We start from the raw sequence: 21687 nt of genomic DNA on the forward strand, positions 1-21687 counted from the left end.
TAAGGGTTCTTTTTACAAAATTTACTTCTGGATACTATCTTATGATCATAAACAAGCTTCTGTCCAAGTTTGGTACAAACCCAGGATAGTTTAAGAAAGTTATAAAAATTCTAAAAACTTTCATCACAGAGTGAATGTAATGTTTCCCCACAGAAAAACTTAGTCCATTTAAAAGTATAATATGGAAAAAATGGATTTATTTTTTTACAAAATTTACTTCTGGATACTATCTTATGATCATAAACAAGCTTCTGTCCAAGTTTGGTAGAAATCCAGTATAGTTTAAGAAAGTTATTAAAATTTCAAAAACTTTAACCATAAAATATTTAGACAAGAACTATAATGTTGATCATCTGAACAAGATTGATTGTCTCACTTGAGCCGATACAGTGAAAATGAGAAAAGCAATCGAGTTGATGACCAATGATAATCTGTTTATTGCTACTTTACCTATGATGGCGTTGTTATTTTCATTGACAACAGGCATGTGAGCCCTAAGTTTCTAGCGATAATTTATCATATCATTCTACTGGGCTGAGAAAGGAAATTATCAGTCAGTAAGATCAAAATTTCGTAAAATAGGGATACCAATTATCTAATGTATGCTAAAACAACAGGCATAACAAATAATATGACTGACAGGTCAGTTCAAGTTGCCAATTGATATATTTCCAGTACTATATAAATGTTATATTACATACTTTAGCCATAGCTTCTTCCCCATGCTGCCACATAGACAGTGCCATCTGCTGTCTCTTCATGAGGACAGCCCAGATCATCAGATCATGGAACGGGTAAGGGAACAATTCCTGTGCCTCCTTCGTATTTATGATGACAGGTAACATTGTTACAAGGTTTCCCATGTTACCGACAGTACCCTGAAAGAGATCAGGAATATCAATATATCTGAAGAGTAATCGCCCTTGATTCATCTACTATCATAGCATAACCTTGGCAAAGGTCAGTAGACAGTTTACAGTTGTTATAGATAGGTTTACTAAAACCACTGCTCATTTTACTGTTAAATTACAAATGTTATTGGTTATAAACTAAAAATCATTGCAATTTGTTTCATATTCAACTAAATGTATAATTAATTAACAAGCACTTTTTCAACCTTGAAAAGTATTTTAATAATTATTAAAAAGAATACTATTTTTTGTGATGTTTTCTGTTTTACTGTTAATAAAATCTTTCACATTCCATGACAATCTATGATTATTCCATATTTCGTACTCAGATGAAGTTTAATGAAAAGAATTAGAAAATGTCATTATAAAAGCAGTATATAAATTAATGCAAAATATGTAAATTACATTTTGTTTTTAATATATCTTATATTTTTCCATCTGTTATTTTTCTATCTGAAAATTGTAGCGAGCAAATACAGAAAAAATTTCAAGAAAGAAAACAAGGAACCATTATCAATCAAAACGAGTGCAATTAATAAAAACTGTTTTTAGAATTATTAGTTGAAATGAGCTTTTTCGTGTAGAAACAATTCATGATATGGCAATAATTGAAAGTTACATGCAACAAGTCCACTCGTCTGGGAACAGGATAATATGCATGATAAAAGTGTATGTAAAGTATGCATAACAACCTTGAACTGGTTTGCACAAACTGTCAGCTATGCAAACTTATCTTTAAAATTAGTGTATTTTCTCAACATCTTTTCCAAGAAAAAAATGAAATTTCTTACAAATAAATATTTCTGAAAGCTATTTTAAAGAGTAAGCTGAAAACATGCCTTCTTTTTTCAGTTATGCACAGTGTTATGAAGGCTGAATCAAGCATGTTTTGTCATCTTTATATGCAAGCAATTTGCTCAAGTTTGAGCTACTTTGAAAGTAATACAGGAAGGATTTTTCCACAGTATAAAATTGTTTTAGCAACTATTGAAGAATTAGTTTAAAATCTACATAGCTCTCTCGGCTATGCACTTGACACACTACTTACAGCTATTGAATGGAGCTGAAATATTTACTTAACGTTTATTAAATATTCTACATATATCATCTTATCTTAAAGAGTATGATCTCCTACACTTTAATAATTACCATACAATTAACATCTGCATATGAGCTGTAGAAATCATGACTTATGTACAGACTTATTCTTATAATTGTTAATCCAGCAAATAAATGTTTGACCACATCTTTACATTGAAAGTTAATTCCAAATACCTCAACATAATGTGGATTACCCAACTCAAACAACATTATCAAGAGAAGTGGTAGAAGTGGGTGTCACCCTTCTCATAAAAAAACACAGACTCCCCTATTCTCTTAAAAAATTAAAGCATCCTTTGCTGGATATCAAAAATAGTCCCAATAAGCAAGTTGCCACAGAAAAAAATTCCCAATTCCAACAACCCCAGATAGGTCTTTCTGCTCCTCTGTCAAAATAAATCATACTCGCTTTTTGTTAAGGGAACCTCTACATATGTTTTTTATCATCAAATTTGAGTATTGGAGACTAGTCTACTAAAATGATAAATAATATAAATAATATATGATCTGTATTCTGTGTGTAACCTTACATTTCTTTTAATAGCATTATATTTCTGTCTGAATCTCTTCCTACAATATGTGGATCTGAAGGCACCATCCATCAAATGATTTATAACTAAACCAATATCTAACAGTGTGTAGTGATAATTGGAGGGGACATGCTACAAAATAAAATAACACAAATGTCAAATGGTCATAATAATCATATGTCTTTTTTCATAATTAGAATAAAATTAACTAAAATTTTCAGGTAATTTGTTATAGAAGTAACCTCTTGACATCAGAAATAAATTTTCTGTGGTTTAAATTTTCAAGTTATAGGATTGCATTTATTTGCAACACAAATTTTTCATTTTTTCTAATGCATAACAACTGAAGAAATTCATTTACTGATTCAAATGTAGAATTGAATTTTGGTCAACTCTGCTGCTCAAATATTTAGATTTTAAAGGTTATCATAGTGACTATATAACTTTTTATATACTTGCATTGTGGATGTACTCACCTTTTTTACATCTCTGACTAGATATCGTAGCGTATTCGATGGACCTTGTCTCTGTAAAATATAATACAGTCAAAAATTATTTACATTATATTCAGAATAATCAGAATTCTTAAATAGAAAATAGCAAATAAAGGTCATCATACAGCTTTGATGTTGGGCTCCCGCTAACATGTTTAACCCCGCCACATTCTGTATGTATGGAGCCTGTAATTCAGTGGTTGTCGTTTGTTTATGTGTTACATATTTGTTTTTCTCTTAACTTTTGTACATACATTAGGATATAGTTTTCTCATTCAAATTGTTTTACATTGTCATTTTGGGGCCTTTTATAGCTGACTATGCGGTATGGGCTTTGCTCATTATTGAAGGCCATACGGGGACCTATAGTTGTTATTTTCTGTGTTATTTTGGTCTATTGTGGAGAGTTGTCTTCTTTTTTAAAATTTAACCAAACCCGTACTGCTTAGTAAGTCACAACAGGCCATCATATGATAGATTTAAATAATACAAAAGAGAAAACTAACAGTTTATGTAAAAAATGAATAAGAAATAGGACAGCAACAACCACAGAATTAAAGGCTCCAGACTTGGGACAGGTTGTTACAGAATGTGGCAGGGTTAGACATGAAGGTCTTATCAATATTCACATCTGTAATTTAAGCATGTTTTATACATGTTAATTTGTTTGTATACAAATTCTTTAGTGTAATTAACGATAACAATAACAATACAGGACGTCTCTCTACAAAATATATTAACGAGAACTAAATTTATTGTCTCCTTAATGCTACTTTAGATGGCAGATCTCAAATTTGTTTACAGGGTTCAACTTTAAAACTTTCAGACCAAAATATATCATAACATTCCTGAATACAGTGCTAAGAAATATGTGAAGACTCTATATAGATATAGGAAGATGTGGTATGAGTGCCAATGAGACAACTCTCCATCCAAATAACAATTTGTAAAAGTAAACCATTATAAAATTGAGAATGGAAATGGGGAATGTGTCAAAGAGACAACAACCCGACCAAATAAAAAAAAAAAAAACAGCAGAGGGTCACCAACAGGTCTTCAATGTAGCGAGAAATTCCCGCACCCGGAGGCGTCTTATACTCATTTTAGAAATTTAAAGTATCATCAAATAAGAAGAAAAAATGACTGGCCCACAGATCTAAAAATTTGTAAGAGTTCCGCGGAACCCAGTGTCTCGCCAACTCTTTCTGTTAATCGCAGGCTACACAAAAATGAGGAAATAAATCAATAAAATATTCCTGTTGATACTATCTTCTGCTTGTAAGAAGCTTTTGTCCAAGTTTGGTAAAAATCCAGGGTAGTTTATGAATCTAATAAATGTTTAAAAACTTCAACTGCAGACTGAATGTAATGTTAACTGGAAGAAAACTAAATTTTGTTCTAGATACTAGCTTTTGGTCATTAACAAGCTTCTATCCAAGTTTGGTACAAATCCAAAAGTAAAATACGGAAAATATCAAATTTTATTTTTACAAAATTTACTTCTGAATACTATCTTATGATCATAAACAAGCTTCTTTCCAAGTTTGGTAGAAATCAGGATAGTTTAAGAAAGTTATTAAAATTTCGAAAAACTTTAACCACAGAGTGAATATTTGTGGACGCCGCCGCCGACTACACTGACGGAGACGGAATGTAGGATCGCTTAGTCTCGACAAAAAAAGCTTACACAATACATTTTAAACATAAAGTTGTACACCAAATGTTAAATTATTCCTGAGTATAAAAGCCGAGATATATGTGGCTAAAGTAATAAATAAAAGGAACATAGATATCGAGCATTTTGAATTTGAGTCAAAGTGGAATGTAATCGCAGACTCCCAGTCTCGTCAGAAGCTTAATAAATAATTTATCAAGACTTGAATATATATTGAATTTAGGAAAGATTGGCTCTTGTTTTCAAATATTTCAAAATGAGTGATGTCATGTCATCCAGAAATGATTGTTGCTGATCAGACAAAAAAATTAGCTATTGCATATAACGTCAGAAATATTTCTAAGATGCATTTAGAAAAATGCCACTTACAGTGTTGTACAATTCCTCTAATCTGGCTATTGTTAGGAAAGTGTTCATGCTAACTCCATTCTCTAATAACAGCTTTACAAAGTCCACTCTGTCATTAATCAGAGCATCCATCATAGCTTGTTCTAGAGAACCTTCCTACAAAAACAAATATAAGGTCATTATTTACAGCATCCATCATACCAAGGAACATTTCTACAAATACAAGGTCATTCATTAAAACATTCATTAGCTTGTTATAGATTATTTGTTAATTGTTAATTTTTTAATGTCTAGTGATGAATACAGGATGAGAACAAAATAACAAATAATTTAACAGCTGGGTTTAGGGTGACCAGAATTAAGGCAAGACATTTGGATTGGCACTCGAAAGTACTGGCATGTTTGAATTGGCCACCTACAGACACATACAAGAGAACTTCAAAGTGCAGAGAAAGTAGCCATATTTTTATATTAATAAACAAGTATGACATTGAGATGACCTTAAAACATATATCAGTGCTTATTGAGGGAGTGTGATGATAAATGTTGTAGTGCATAAAAGTTAACAACCACATAATGTGTTTGTTTTTTTAAAGATACAGATGTTATTCAAATATATATATCTTTTGGTTAGGCGGCAGCTAATAATAAATTCTATACAAAAAATATGCATAAAATGACCATATGTAGTCAATTACAGCAAATTTGACATGTTTAAGACCTCTCAGTGACTGAAATGGCCAAGATATATGTTCATGCTTATTTGAAAACAAAATTACTAATTAATTTGAGATAGATTTAAAGAATTTCTTATTAATTGTATATATACAAGGGTAATGAATGAATTAACTCTCCTACTTATTACAACTTTAATAGTTGGACATTTACACTATTTTTGACACATGATTCCTTAATAAGACACTAACGTTCTAGCTAAAACAAATGCCATGTAAGAATTGATGAGTTAAGACAGGGTTTCGATTTAACTACAACTTATAAACACTTTTAAAACTGCTCAACTCACCGGCCATTCTTGTCCATATACAAAGATATGGCTACGTGCAATGTCTACCCGGTCCCAAGTTAATGCCAGACTTAACTGGTCTGGAGCACTGGCATTGGTTCCTGAAAAAGTAATAGTAAAAATTTGAAGTTTAATGTGAAGAACATTCAACTCTCTTAATCAACTAGACACTCATCTACCTTTACAAAAAGTTTTAATTTCTGAATTCAAACAACAATTTTAAGAACATTACAGACTTTCCATTAAATAACAAACAACAATACCAAACAAGAATGTGTCCATCGAACAGGGATGCCCCTCACACACACTATCATTTTCTATGTTAAGTGGACCATGAAATTAGGGTCAAAACTCTAATTTGGCATAAAAATTAGAAAGATTATATCACAGAGAACATGTGTACTAAGTTTCAAGTAAATTGGAATTCAACTTAATTAAAAACTACTGTGAACAATTTCTGTGACATAATTTCTCCACATCACTTTAACTATTTGCATTGGTGCAATGAAGAACAAACAAGCAGTTGACAACATGTATTTAACTTGATAATTAAATTTGAAACGAAACTTTGATTATAACAAATCTACAAGTTTAAGTTGCTGTAATTGAATGATGCAATGAGACTTAGAATCCAATATGTCCTCTCTGCAGTTGACGTTTAAACAGCTTTAAAAATATCAATTCATTGATTTATAATTCATCACATTAAATCTATCCCATCAATTCAGAGTTCTTGAAAACCATCCGTCCATTTATTCACACTCTAGTAGACAATGGCATTGAATTTTAATCAAAATCCAACCAAAACAACTCATGTGAATTGAATCTGTCAACTAAATTTGTGTATTTTTGACATGCATCAATCAATCTTCACATATCAAAGTATAGTATAACGGATAAGTATAAAATATAACACCATTGTAAACAGCAACGACACATCCAATTGTTACGATTGAACCAGACGTAAGCTTTAATTGTACCACTTTATTTCTATAGTGAGAAATAATAAATCTAATAATAGCCTTGGTTCTAAGTATTCAAGGTGTTTATATATCTCAACTTGTACGATTCGCTCGTGTATGTAACAATGTTTTAGATTTTAACGAGAGAAATTTATGTATTACTGAAAAATTATTACACCAGGGTTTTCGATATCACAAACTAGTCAAAACATTTACTAAATTTTATCATCGGTATAAAGACATCATTCGTAAATATAGCTCAACATGCAGACTTCTAATACGTTCAGGTATTTCACATCCAATTTTTTATGGTAATATTCTTTATAAAGCACAAAGGTGTCAGTATTCACCTCAGAAACTTACAAAACCTTTGAATAGACTTATTAAGAAGGGATATAATTACGATACTGTTGTCAAGTCATTAAAGATTGCATATTTTGGCGTTAATATTGAGTCACTGATAAGGTCTTTGCATCGGAACTAAACACATTTTTTTTTTTTTTTTTTTTAAAACTGTTGTTGGCATGACACGGGTTATGTTCTTCTCATATATGTTATGATGGTATGATACTAAACCCCTAACAGGAAGGATTGTGCCTGATGTTCATATGATGAAATCATAATCTTTCAGTCAGTTTAATTGAAGTCTGGAGCTGGCATGTCAGTTAACTGCTAGTAGTCTGTTGTTATTTATGTATTTTTGTCATTTTGTTTATTTTCTTTGGTTACATATTCTGACATCAGACTCGGATTTCTCTTGAACTGAATTTTAATGTGCGTATTGTTATGCGTTTACTTTACTACATTGGTTAGAGGTATAGGGGGAGGGTTGAGATCTCACAAACATGTTTAACCCCGCCGCATTTTTGCGCCTGTCCCAAGTCAGGAGCCTCTGGCCTTTGTTAGTCTTGTATTATTTTAATTTTAGTTTCTTGTGTACAATTTGGAAATTAGTATGGCGTTCATTATCACTGGACTAGTATATATTTGTTTAGGGGCCAGCTGAAGGACGCCTCCGGGTGCGGGAATTTCTCGCTACATTGAAGACCTGTTGGTGACCCTCTGCTGTTGTTTTTTATTTGGTCGGGTTGTTGTCTCTTTGACACATTCCCCATTTCCATTCTCAATTTTATATCAGGCAAATAAAAACATTGTAAAAGCTATTTTACTATGCAATAGTTCAGAAATAATGACAATGCATCTATTGGTGCGATAAAAGCAACAGATTGATAATTGTATACCTAGAGATTCACAATTTTACTTTTGGTACTAATACATGTACCTTTATATTTCTGAATTCCTTTACATTAGATATATATAATTGTGAAGGTTGCAAGCAATTGATATTACAATTTCTTCAATAGTCAAATATTTGCTGGATAAGAGCATGCATTTATTTTTTGATTTACAACATGTTATCCTTTAATGACAAAGCTAATATTTTACAACTTTGTTATAGGGTTCAGATTTAGTTTTAATAAATGGGTTGCTGCCTCATTGACAACTACAACATATGTCTCTCATCTAACTAATATAAAATCACAATAGTTAGTTGTAAACTTGATTTTACTGACTGTGCAAGGGCTGTATAGCCAGTTAAGGTCGTTAAAAACTTCCATTTGTTAAACTTGATTTTCGTATAAAACTAGAAAACAAGTCTATTTCATCCTTACCAACCTTCCATTCAATCCTATACGAGAAGGCAAGATATGCTCTTATCATTATTGTACTGTAGTCCTTCCCTTTCAAATCTTGGTATTTTTTCTACCTTTAAGGCTAGGTAGGGTTTTTGAAGACCTGACCAAAATATTGACAAATAACTTCCTCTTATAGATTTTGACACCACAATATTTTTTTTGTTAAATCAGGTGCACTTTCTGTGGCGATTGATAGTAATTGAGAGGTTAGCTGGGGTACTTTATCTACTGCTGTGTTTTTGTAAGTACTATCAAATCATAAATGATATAAAATATACCAACCTTTAAGTAAAGCTGTTAGAATTGCTAAATCAATGTCCTGAGCACCTTCTCCCATTCTAAATATTGTTATCTAAAAAATCAATATTTATATTTATGCAATAAATAAACACAGCATTGTATATAATACATAATGAAATAAATACTAACTTTCAATTGATATTTGATAGAGCCTTCCCTACTCATTTCTTGATTGCTTTTTAATATATTATCACACCTTTGTTGTGGAGGGTTCTATCAATTTATTACAAAGCGATCTGCATCTGATTTCTGATTCCATTTTTTGTGGCCATAAAAACTTTTTAAGAAGTAAATTGGTTGGTTGTGAGCCCAAAGTACAACTATTTTATAAGATCATCCTATCTTATAGCTAGGAGTCTTGCTTAGTGAGTACATTTAAATCATTGCATTAATGACCTTTGCCACAGATGTAGAAATCTACAATGATAATATTGCATTCTATTTGATGTTTTGCTCTTTTATGATAGGAGGTAATAAATCCACTGAACAATGTGATATGATAAGCATTGTAGACTAAGGAAAAGTATAAAGGTCTGATCCAGTATGTCATAACACAATGAGTATTCTTTAGATTAAAAGCTTACAAAAGACAGGAACATAACAAATTGAATGACTGGTGGTATCTTGATGACTTCCTTTTGGTACTTATTAATTTAAAAACACAGATTACATCAACAAATAAGTTTTAATATTGATTTTTGCCCTAGACAAATATAATGAACTTCTTCTTTGATGTTCTCTTCCTCATCATGGTTTACCAGATGATTAACTATTTCATATCTATTTATAACCATGTTTCAAATTAATGTTTTCATTTGACATTGTGGCTGACAAACAATTAGTTGTTTAATTAAAATCTGAAATTAATCAGATTATAAGAATTCTTATATGATTTAATTTATTTTTTTTAAATTTTATTGTTCATAAATGAGAGGTCACCATTTTCAAGTGTTGAAGACTGTTCTTTGACCTATAATAGTTTACTTTTATAAATTGTTACTTGGATGGAGAGTTGTCTCATTGGCACTAATACCACATCTTCCTATATCTATTAACTCAACTTAACCTGAGAGAAGTGCAAGGTTTGTTAAACAAATATCACCATCAGTGTTTAACATTTAAATGAAAACTGACTTTATAATGCCTATCAAACCACCCTTTACTTACTAGTTCTTTCTTTTTAACACATAACATCAGCTCTATAAATAACTTCTCGGCTTGTTCCTGATTGTATAGGAATGTTTTCTGTATTGTCAGTATCAGCTGGTCACGTAAACTTTCTGGCATAGTTCTGTAATAACAAAATACAGTTCATGTAATAAGACAGGATAATTACTTTGTTTATTTTGTATAAATCCATAACAGCAGCAATATTATACAAAAATATAAGTTTCTAAAGCTGACATTGGTTTAAGTGAATGCCATTTGTTTCACTTAAGCACCACTTATAACCTACAATAAGACGTACACTTTCTACTTTGTTTGAGTGTTTTTGTTTTCTATCAACTTTGACACAGAAGTAGTTTGATTGTGGTCCTTTTCTAGTAGAAGATATAACAAAAGAACCGAAATCTGCATGAAAGTAAAAAGATTGAAATGAGGGGCCTCCCTGTTTGTCTAAGTACAAATGTACCACCTTAGTGATCCTTTAACTGCCAATACTGAGGTCAAGATATAGAACCAGAGAACTTGAGAGTAGTTTTAAAATACTTGAATCTTTGAATGAAAACCAAAAGAAATGTTGTGAGGTATATAATTTAGTAAAATGACTTACTGCATGCAACCTACTGTGTTACACACTGAGATAAAGGATATTGTACACAGATGTTAACAATCAATACATTGGAAAATCATTCATAGAAAATAGCGGAAAATTTCACATCATTCAAATATATTGTCTGACACAAATACGACTAACCACTTAGATCTTTTTTATTTCATTCTTTTCAATGAATAAACAATTTATTTGTGTAAGTTTATAGCCTGAAAAAATGAGGAATCTTTTAAGAGGGGGTCAATGTGGGTCAGTCTACACCTGTTGCATACAAGTACTTAGTGGCATCCATGTAACAAAGTCATGCTTACCATCAAACTACATGAGGATTCTGTGTGGAGGGTCATTAAAATACAATACTAGGGGGTGGTTTATGTCCTACACAACAACTTAATGCTTAAAGTCCAACAGACTGATTGATTGTTGCTTGATTAATATCCAGTGTAAAATATTTCATACATGTTCAGGATGATAAGGGTCTACAAATCATCATTTCTTTTTTCATAGTTTAAGAAAATATAGACAGATGATTAGATTGTGGAAATGACCAATCAGAATCAACCCATAGCTTGGATTATATTTCCCCCTATTTAAAACCAGTCACAGGCATTCATCCTGTCAAACTGTCATACTAGCATCATAATTTAGAGAAGATTATGTAAACAAGAAAAATGTAATGGACAAACAACTAACACAAAGTGATGGCAGCAACTAAATCTCCTACTTCAGGGCTATTGATGAAATTGTACAGCACTGTATAAAGTGCATCTTCACCTCAATAAATGCAAAATACTTAACAATAGACAAATTTGGAGTTCAAAATAAGCAATAGATTCTTTTTGTGACATAATGACATGAGCATTGTTACATCAGAAAATGCATAAATGTCATCTATTATAAAACTTGCACATGCAAATGCATTTGCTTAATGTAACATGCATGAAAGTCATGATCATACTTTGGGAAACTGAGTTCAGGGTTCAGAGTTCAGGGTTGCATATAAATAATGAATATGCAAACAGCCGCCACCATCAATGGCATACAAGTGCTTTATACATTTCGTAAATTTTCCATTACTCATATTTGAAGACAGGTCTATTTCAAGTACATGTATATTTAATGAACATTTCCTGTAATTTAAGTACTGTTATTCAAATGAACACATTATAAAAAGCCTGGGGAGGGATTACCATAGAAGCTTAGTCAACAATAACCTTTAATGTTTACATCTAACAAGAACAGCTGACTGATAGCTTAACACTATTTGTTATGTACCTTACAGAGGTATAACTTGTCAATCATCGTTAGTTATCAGACTGTGACATCTATGACAACAGTAGAATTAATAATGAGTTTTTTATGATGTTATAAACTGTCACTTAGGCCTATGTTTATGCATGTCCTACACTTATTGCTATTAAGATGAAAGACTTCTGTATCTATAGAAATTAAATTTGTATTCAAATAGTACTATGCTATTGTCATTAAGTACTGGTAGGGAAATTCCCTGAAAGCACCCAACTTTTGGTATGGGCTACTCTGCAGATGAGTCACAATATCAATTAAACAATTTAATTATTGTTTACTATAAGTTCAGAAATTGTTGAGTGCAATTTATATTGGCAATTTGTCATTTTATACTAAAACTAAAATGCGATTTCAGTATTTGCGATATTGAAAAATCCTGTTTACTTCATATAAAAAAATTCAAAATGCAAGTTTAAATTATTGCGATTATAACCCTATCGCATTTTTCGCAATAAGTACTGAATTTACAATATCAAGTTTGTGCTTGACTTGTCTACATGAGTAGGAATTATTTCAGAGAAGACTTTTCAACTTCATTTATCTATGCACATTTTTCATAGGACATAGATGATGCCACTGCTTGCATATACGTTTTTAAGGGGCATAACTCTAGAACTCTGGTACACCACTAGCTAAAATAAGAGAACATAATGTTACATTAATACTAATGTCTTACCCATCCTCCAGAGTATACTTGTGTGTAAATGCCAACAGATCAGCTGCTCTGCCACTACCATCACACACAACAACAGGTACCGGGGGTGAGTCTGTAACATACTCTAACACAGAACGTATTGTGTTGGCACCTCCTTCCAATACTACACATATCACAGGGACACCTCGACCTTTTACACCACTAGCTGAAACACAAAAGGGAAATAATGTTACTTTTTAATACTTTGTCTTCATACGGAAAAAGTAAAATAAAACAATCAGAAAAAATTAAAATCAATACATGTATAACAGGTATACCACATTGTGACAAGCTATAATCTAAGAAACGGAAAAAACATTTTTTGAGCAAAATGACATTTCAAATACTTGGTATATGCCAAAATTGTTAATTGTTGTTCAAGTAAGTGGTCATCCCTTTTGGGAGCTTGACTATGTATGTTTTATTGCTAGCTTATTACTTTTAAAACATAAGGTCTAATTAACCAAAGAGGGATGTTTTTGAGCATTTCACCCATTCCTGTTGTTAGCTGGACTATGAACGTTTTATTGCTTTCTGATCACTTTTAAAATATGAGGTCTAGATAAGCAAGGGGATTAGGGGTAGGGTGTGATGAGAAGCTGAATTAATCTACACATTCTCTCGAGATCACTCCCAAATCATTGTCCCAATTACATTAATGTCTGACGACAACTTAAGGAACTTTGTTTAAGTATCAAGATTGAAATGAAGCACTTTCTGTAAACTGTTTTAGCTTCAAAATAAATTCATCAGACTTTAAATTTCCTGTTGTTATTTTTTAGCATCAATAATTCAAGTTGATCTTTGAACATCCAAAACAACATTGATACAATTTGTCCATGGTATTGATGAATGCATTATATTACAATAAGATGTACTGTAATAGATTCTAATTAACTACAAAGCAATAACAGCATTTTTATTGCATAATTTTTCCATATCTATGAAATTCAAACATGAAACATGCAACATTAATTCTGCAAAACACGTTTGAATTCCAATAATTGGGTTGTTTTCCCACATACAACATCAGGAAAAGAAAATATCAATCATTATCTCTCCCAATGAAGGATAAATACACACGTTTGACATTGTAAATGACAAAAATCAATGTAAACTTTTTTCTAAAACATTTATTTGAAAAAATTAAGTGACAAATCTATGGTCCATTAGAAATTTCGTTTTTGTTTTGTTACTATTATTTATGCTTGTCCAATTACCACTTGATGATGACCTGTCAATAATACCTGAATAATTGTTCAAATAACATCTAATTAATTGGAAGTTTGCCTTTGAGGCAACACTTAACATGTTAAGAAGTCAATAAATATATTTATTAGCCTTGCAAATTAATTTGTTTAATTGGTGTCATGGCACTAAATAAAACAATAAGTAGGTGGCTTTTTCATATAAACAAAACAAATTACAGAAGCTATAATAGGAATACATATTTGGTCAAATATTCATAATTTAATATTTTAAACAATAGTGGATATACTGGAATGTTATTGTCTGTAAATTGCGTTGTAACTACATTTACACCAAGATGTCATTAAATGCAATTAACATGTCCTACATTTATCATGCTTTTTCATAAACATGTATCACGAGAGTTATGACGAGAGTTATGACGTCAGTTTTTACCTATTGTATCTAGGGTTGACGTCAGGGAAGGACATAGCCTTACACTCAGAAATATCTTTGAAATAAAAAGTAAAATAGTATGATTGTGGTCTGCTTTCTATATTACAATAGTTGAATTAGACCAGACACTTATGGTGCCGTGACCAGGATCATAAATGTCTGGGCAAAATCAACTATCATAATGAAGAATGCACATGTCACCCGAAATGCAATACCTCAAACACAACTTGTAACTCCCGCAATATTTTCAAAAACAACAAGGCTCTTGTCCTGAATTATTGAAAATATCTAATTTTCAGCATAAACAATAATATCTTGGTGTAAATGAGATACACCCAATTGGTCAAATGGCCTAATGGGTGTTTCTTATAGGTATGTTGAAAGTCTATGAGAAAAAAAAAAAAGAAAAAATTGTAGGTATCTAAAAATTTTGGAATATGTAATAATTTGAGATCTGACTTAAAAAAAAACCAAAAAACTTTAATAAATTGATATTCATCACTAAAATTTAATAATGCACCATATGATTTTTAAGTGACCTTATCAGAAGGATACATACAGCTTATTTTTAAAGATGAGACACAGATAACAAACATAATGTGGAAAAACAACTAATTATGTGATGATATCTAAAGAAAATGTATTGACATATTTTTTTTATGTAAAATGAATATTTTTGATGGCACAGCAAAGTCAACTGTTGAATATATCAAATTTCAAAGTTTCCATGAAATTCCATCTTAATTAATACTCAACAAATTGTCACTAAATACTGCATGGCTCATCTACATCCTTCTATTGGATTTTTCTCATCAATATCATTAATATTTCAAAGCAAGGACGTTAGGGCCTGTAGGTTGCAGTTCGTGTGTGTGATATTTGTTTTTTCATACAATGTTTTGTTATAAATCAGGCCGCTAGTTTTATTAATTAAATTTTTTTACATTTTTTATATATAGGCCTTTTATAGCAGTTTTTTTTTCATTGTTGAAGGCTGTACGGCTGCCAAAAATTACTTACGTCCACTTCATTTGAACTTAAGTGGGTAATGTCCTTTGAAGAATAACAATCTTCTAGAATGGTTTCCCCAAAAACTTTTTTTTAATGAAATATCTATTCTGAGTGGTTAAAGAGTAAATTAGATAAAGGTTATCTTGTAGTGTCTACCTACCGTCAAGACAGGCATAAATAAATAATAAAGAGAAATGTCACTGCATACAGATACATCAATCATCAAAAGTGAAAAGATACAAATTAATAAACTTATAATGGAGCACTTTTAATATTATACATTAGTGTAGGCTTACATTTCACATTTTAAATGTAAATGAAATTGTTTTACAAGCTTTTTTTTGTCTTGAGCGAAAACTACTACAAAATCTTGTGACATAGATATTCATCTGTTTTTCTGTTTGGTTTATATGTAATGCATTATTATATAAAGTACAAATATTCCAATCTAAAACCTGTAAATTAATTCACACAGCTGGCAAATCAGGCAGGATAGAAATAATGAAAAATAAATACAGCCCTAAACATCCCCAGAATCAATAACCCATTTTATTTCTTTTTGCGAAAAAATCGGTTAAAAATATGTTTTACTTGGTGCTAAGCATTAGACAACAACAGTAAAATGAAGAAGATTGGATGCAAGGCTTGAGCAATGCTATGCCTACAAGTGTTTAATTCCTAAATCATGTTGTGACCTTAAACTTTTGACTCTGACCTTCAAAATAAACTACCCATCAATAGCATTTTATGGTAAAGTATCTGACATTTAATTGCTTGTCATTTTGTGACCTTGACCTGATCCTCCCAATGATTGGCATTGGTTTTTTATCTACTGTAGTGAGTATTTGGCAGGAGTTGAATTATAACTAGCCTACAAATTTTTACTTTGGGCCTATCACAATTTTGACCTTTGAAAAAATAAAACACCATCTCTCAGAAATGCATAGTAATTAATTATGTTGGATAAAGACTGGATGCTCTAAGGTGCATTTGAACATGAACCTATAAACAGACATACACACAAATGAATGACAGGGTTAACTCCCCCTTACCCATTTCACTTCATTGAAATAATTAATAAATGTTTACTAAAACATCATATTTTTATAATTTGCTCATGAATGGTACCAGCTGCTGTATCAAAAGTTAAAAAGTTTCATACTGAATGTTTCTTGAACTTTTACATTTGCATAAAGATTTGTAAGATAATGAAACATTTATATATATTCCCTAACAGCATTAGATAATGAAACATTTATATATATTCCCCAACAGCATTAGATAATGAAACATTTATATATATTCCCTAACAGCATTAGATAATGAAACATTTATATATATTCCCTAACAGCATTAGATAATGAAACATTTATATATATTCCCTAACAGCATTAGATAATGAAACATTTATATATATTCCCTAACAGCATTAGATAATGAAACATTTATATATATTCCCTAACAGCATTAGATAATGAAACATTTATATATATTCCCTAACAGCATTAGATAATGAAACATTTATATATATTCCCTAACAGCATTAGATAATGAAACATTTATATATATTCCCTAACAGCATTAGATAATGAAACATTTATATATATTCCCTAACAGCATTAGATAATGAAACATTTATATATATTCCCTAACAGCATTAGATAATGAAACATTTATATATATTCCCTAACAGCATTACAGATCAATTACAATGCACTTTATATTGATAATTTCTGTGTTTATGTTATAATTACTGCCATTAAGATAAACATCTGAGGAACTTGAATTCTAACTTGATTAATATTGAATTTGCCCTGTGTTAAATATCTGAAATTTTAATTGAAATGCAAGTTATGGTATCAATTCCTTAACGGACTGTAATGACTACTTGAAGGTACTTCATACAGTTTCACCATGCATTGCCAAATTTTAGATCTTGAGATGGATTGTAAAATGAGGTAATTAATGTTAGGTTCAGGTGAACCAAGATGATCATGTACATGCAATGCCAAACCATTGGTATTGGCACTCTCTAGGACTTTAGTGTCAACAAATGAATAGCAATGCATGTTTAATTATGTGCTATACTAATAAAAATATAATCAATGTGAGTTTGATAAAAAGGACATTCAAAGATCTAACTACATTTTAAAGTTTGCTAAAAAGCAATAAAATCATGAATCATTTCTGAATTGATGAGCTTTATAAACAACATCACTTTAGATTGAGGATGTGACATCTGACTGATAATAATAGAAGAGCATTACTTTTAATAATTTTGATAACTTATTAAAAGTTTCGACTAATTTTTGGTTACGAAATAAAAAAATACTCAAATCCCAGTTTAAATGATTTACTTTTTATACATAGACTCTTTTCATAGAAATTTAAAAAAATTACTACAGACACTGTCAAATGGTATAATTCAAAGAATCAAATAATGAGTTTTAAGTAATGTCCCTTTTATTCCTGATCATAAGTTCACATACAGATGTATCACATGATGGTACAGTTTTTATATTCCCTACAGGTAAGGTATCATAAACTTCAAGATCAAAGGCTAAGAGTTAGATGAAACTAACAATTTGATTACCTTGCTTGGGTGAAGATTTCAATAAAAAACATCACATGTGACAGATTATTATCAGAAGGATATGAAAATAAACATAATATTGTAGTGGGAGGGGATAGTTTCTGCTGATGTTGACATTTTAACATGGTATGATTCTTTAAAATGCTTACATGGAGAGTAAATACATTGGACAGTCACACTACACTTTGTGCACCTTATACATGACAAAGTCATCAGTTATGTCTTATAAATATTACATAATAATTATTCTAATGACATTGTCCTCAAGGAGATAATAAACTACACTATTTTGCTGTTAATTTTATTTATATAACTTATATAACTGCATTTTAAGAAGCCATTTACATATTAATCAATTTCATGGTGGTTAAATCTATTTTCATTTAACAAGATATTTTTTTAATTTCGGTGCAAATACAAATAAACAGCTCCACCAAGAGTGCACATGTTCTTCTTTGTAATTGACTAGGTTCAAGAAGATCTTATGAAAAAATATATAAACTAGCTTATCTAAGTTTCAGCTGATTTGTCCTTTGCCTGACCTGTTGTTATTTTTTCTCTAATTTTTTTTTTATCAATTCAGTTCTTCATTAGTCAAATTTTAATCATATCACAAATTTACTTGATAGCCTCTGAATATTGTGATGTCACAAAAAATGAAACCATGTTTGATTGTTAGATTTGTTGTCACTCAGAAAAAAACATACTTTTTTGCAGATCATTGGTAAAAAGAGTATTAAGTGTGTCTATAAATCGCTAGAGAATCATAATCCACCAACTTATCTCATGCAATATGGTATTTCTTCACTCTCAACAGTTAATTTTGTGTCAAGTGGAGAAATATTATATCGATGCAGAAATAGAATCTAGATGTTCCTTTTATTCTAAACATAAAGTCTTAATGGTGTTTCTCCCCCTACTCTTATTCATAAGACAAGTTTACAAAATACACCGGGATAACATTTTGTCCTTAAAAAGCAGTTTTCATGGGGTCTGTAACAAAGCCAAAATTAAAGGACTATAAAAACGTAAGGTAAAATGCAACTTCAGCTATGAATGTTTTTTACAACCATTAATTAAATACTTAATGTTTCTTTTCAGTATTAAGACAAAAACCATCTAATTTAAGAGACAAGTTAAAGGTTCAGAGTCAGGTTATTACCAACATCAATCAAACAAACATATGGTCTATATTTAGAACATAAGTTACCAAAAATATGTATGTCCTAGAAAAAGACCATCTGTTGACATATACAAAACTTCTAACATTTAAAGCCATGATAAAAAGGTGATCATAGATGTGTTTCTGAAAATAAATAAAGTGTAAGTGATATTTCCTTGAAATGAATGTGGGAGGTAGAAAGAGAAGTTTTACTTAGGGATATGGATCTGGGGCCATTTATAGCGGTACATGTATATCAATTTAATGAATGCAAAATTACTCAACAAAATAAAGTTTGTTGTGAGAGTATTTTGGAGGTCCCTTCGTATCCTCCTACACCCTTTTTAGTGGAATAACCTTGTGGGAGTATTTTAAAGGTCCCTTCGTATCCTCCTACACCCTTTTTAGTGGAATAACCTTGTGGGAGTATTTTGAAGGTCCCTTCGTATCCTCCTACACCCTTTTTAGTGGAATAACCTTGTGGGAGTATTTTGGAGGTCCCTTCGTATCCTCCTACACCCTTTTTAGTAGAATAACCTTGTGGGAGTATTTTGGAGGTCCCTTCGTATCCTCCTACACCCTTTTTAGTGGAATAACCTTGTGGGAGTATTTTGGAGGTCCCTTCGTATCCTCCTACACCCTTTTTAGTGGAATAACCTTGTGGGAGTATTTTGGAGGTCCCTTCGTATCCTCCTACACCCTTTTTACTGGAATAACCTTTAGTACGCCTGTAATCTGCATTACAAAATTACTGAATTTCTTTATCAAACTTAATATCACAATAAACTTCCTAAGAACCTCTTTTAATTCTTATATCCAATCATGTTCCACTGGGTATGATGCAGCCAGTGATGTCAAAAAGAGGCTGGGTATGATGCAGCCAGTGATGTCAAAAAGAGGCAAAAGATACCAACAGAATATTCAAACTCACATGTTGTAAACAAAACGAGAAGTTCTGGAGACCTGAATTTAAACACCTGATAAACATTGTAAAACAGAGATGTTTAATTTGTATTGACCTAGATCTTTGCATTTTGAATATACATTTCCTTTCCATTTGATGTAAATTTCAAGTTTTGGTTATGTAACTATTAAAAACAATTTGATCTTTATGTATAATTATTTCGAATATTAAATATCGATAATTAGGATAAAAGATCAAACGCTCAAATGATTAGTATCAAACAGTTTAGTGTATATATGATACTTTCATTCATGTTTCATATAGTAAAATTTGTAAAAATCAAATTGACACCATCTAACTCCCGTAAAACATGTTTAGTTTATGTTACTTGTTTTATAATGTGTTTGATTGCATATCCTGTGATCATAAAATGTTATATGGAAATTTTCAAGGAGGTTTTACTATTTTCAATTTAAGTACCAACAATGACTCAAAATAAACTAGTGATTTCTTATATTATTGCTTTGACCTCAATTTATTGAAATACATTTTGTAGTCCAATGTACTTTAACATAAATGTCATAGTCCTTTTCAAAATATTATGAGATAAAAAATCTGAATTTAGATGAAATTAAATCAAAAGAAGCCCATGAAAAACACGCTTGAAAAATCATTGAACAAGAATGTGTCCATAGTACACGGATGCCCCACTCGAACTATCAATTTCCATGTTCAATGGACCGTGAAATTGGGTAAAAAATCTAATTTGGCAATAAAATTAGAAAGATCATACCATAAGGAACATGTGTACTAAGTTTTAAGTTCATTGAACTTCAATTTCATCAAAAACTACCTTGACCAAAAACTTTAACCTGAAACTGGCACTTTCATTTTCTATGTTCAGTGGACCGTGAAATTGGGGTCAAAAGTCTAATTTGGCTTTCAAATAAAAAGATCTTATCATAAGGAACATGTGTACTAAGTTTGAAGTTGATTGGACTTCAGCTAAATCAAAAACTACCTTGATCAAAAACTTTAACCTGAAGCGGGTCAGACGAACGAACGCACAGACGAACAGACCAGAAAACATAATGCCCCTCTACTATTGTAGGTGGTAGGTGGGGCATAACAATCAAATTCATTTGAATAGTGCGAACATATCATTTCATTTACCAATTGAAATTTTTTGTTGTGCAATATATTTCTCCAGCCTCTTTCTAAAGATGACTTCTCCACCATATTTTCCAACAGTTCCATTGTCCACCAACAGGAAGTAAGAATGTGATCTGTTAAGAACTGCATAATTGGACTTATTTGCAGAAACACAATGGTAAGGAACAGTTAGCTGCAAATAGAATTCAAATAAATCTATAAAACATGATATTTATTAGGCAAACAAATTGTATTATCAATATTTCGTGTATTTTTCCTTTGATCTTTTAGCGATAATTTTGTATATATCCTCGCTTAAGATAGCAAATTAAATGCAAGAAAGGCACACATCAGCAAAAAATGATAAATAGATTATAAATGGTCTTTCAGGCTCCGGTATGTT

General features: G+C 31.0%; 1 protein-coding gene across 10 annotated transcripts in view; it reads right to left on the bottom strand.

The window, feature by feature from the left end:
• The window catches only part of LOC139521056 (transient receptor potential cation channel subfamily M member 3-like), a 119395-nt gene that overhangs the window by 26865 nt on the left and 70843 nt on the right, over positions 1 to 21687 (bottom strand). For 6 of the 10 annotated variants that reach the window (XM_071314293.1, XM_071314295.1, XM_071314294.1 and 3 more), the window contains 10 exons: positions 21306 to 21477; positions 12801 to 12984; positions 10210 to 10333; positions 9025 to 9094; positions 6084 to 6184; positions 5081 to 5215; positions 3019 to 3069; positions 2543 to 2674; positions 1960 to 1974; positions 702 to 878 (listed from right to left, as the gene is read on the bottom strand). In XM_071314293.1, coding sequence (XP_071170394.1) covers positions 702 to 878; positions 1960 to 1974; positions 2543 to 2674; positions 3019 to 3069; positions 5081 to 5215; positions 6084 to 6184; positions 9025 to 9094; positions 10210 to 10333; positions 12801 to 12984; positions 21306 to 21477 — 1161 coding nt within the window. The remainder of the gene's footprint in view (positions 1 to 701; positions 879 to 1959; positions 1975 to 2542; positions 2675 to 3018; positions 3070 to 5080; positions 5216 to 6083; positions 6185 to 9024; positions 9095 to 10209; positions 10334 to 12800; positions 12985 to 21305; positions 21478 to 21687) is intronic. The other 4 variants (XM_071314298.1, XM_071314299.1, XM_071314300.1 and 1 more) reach the window with 1 other exon arrangement.

The sequence above is a fragment of the Mytilus edulis genome, chromosome 4 (genome assembly GCF_963676685.1).
Source record: "Mytilus edulis chromosome 4, xbMytEdul2.2, whole genome shotgun sequence".
Classification (NCBI taxonomy): Eukaryota; Metazoa; Mollusca; class Bivalvia; order Mytilida; family Mytilidae; genus Mytilus; species Mytilus edulis.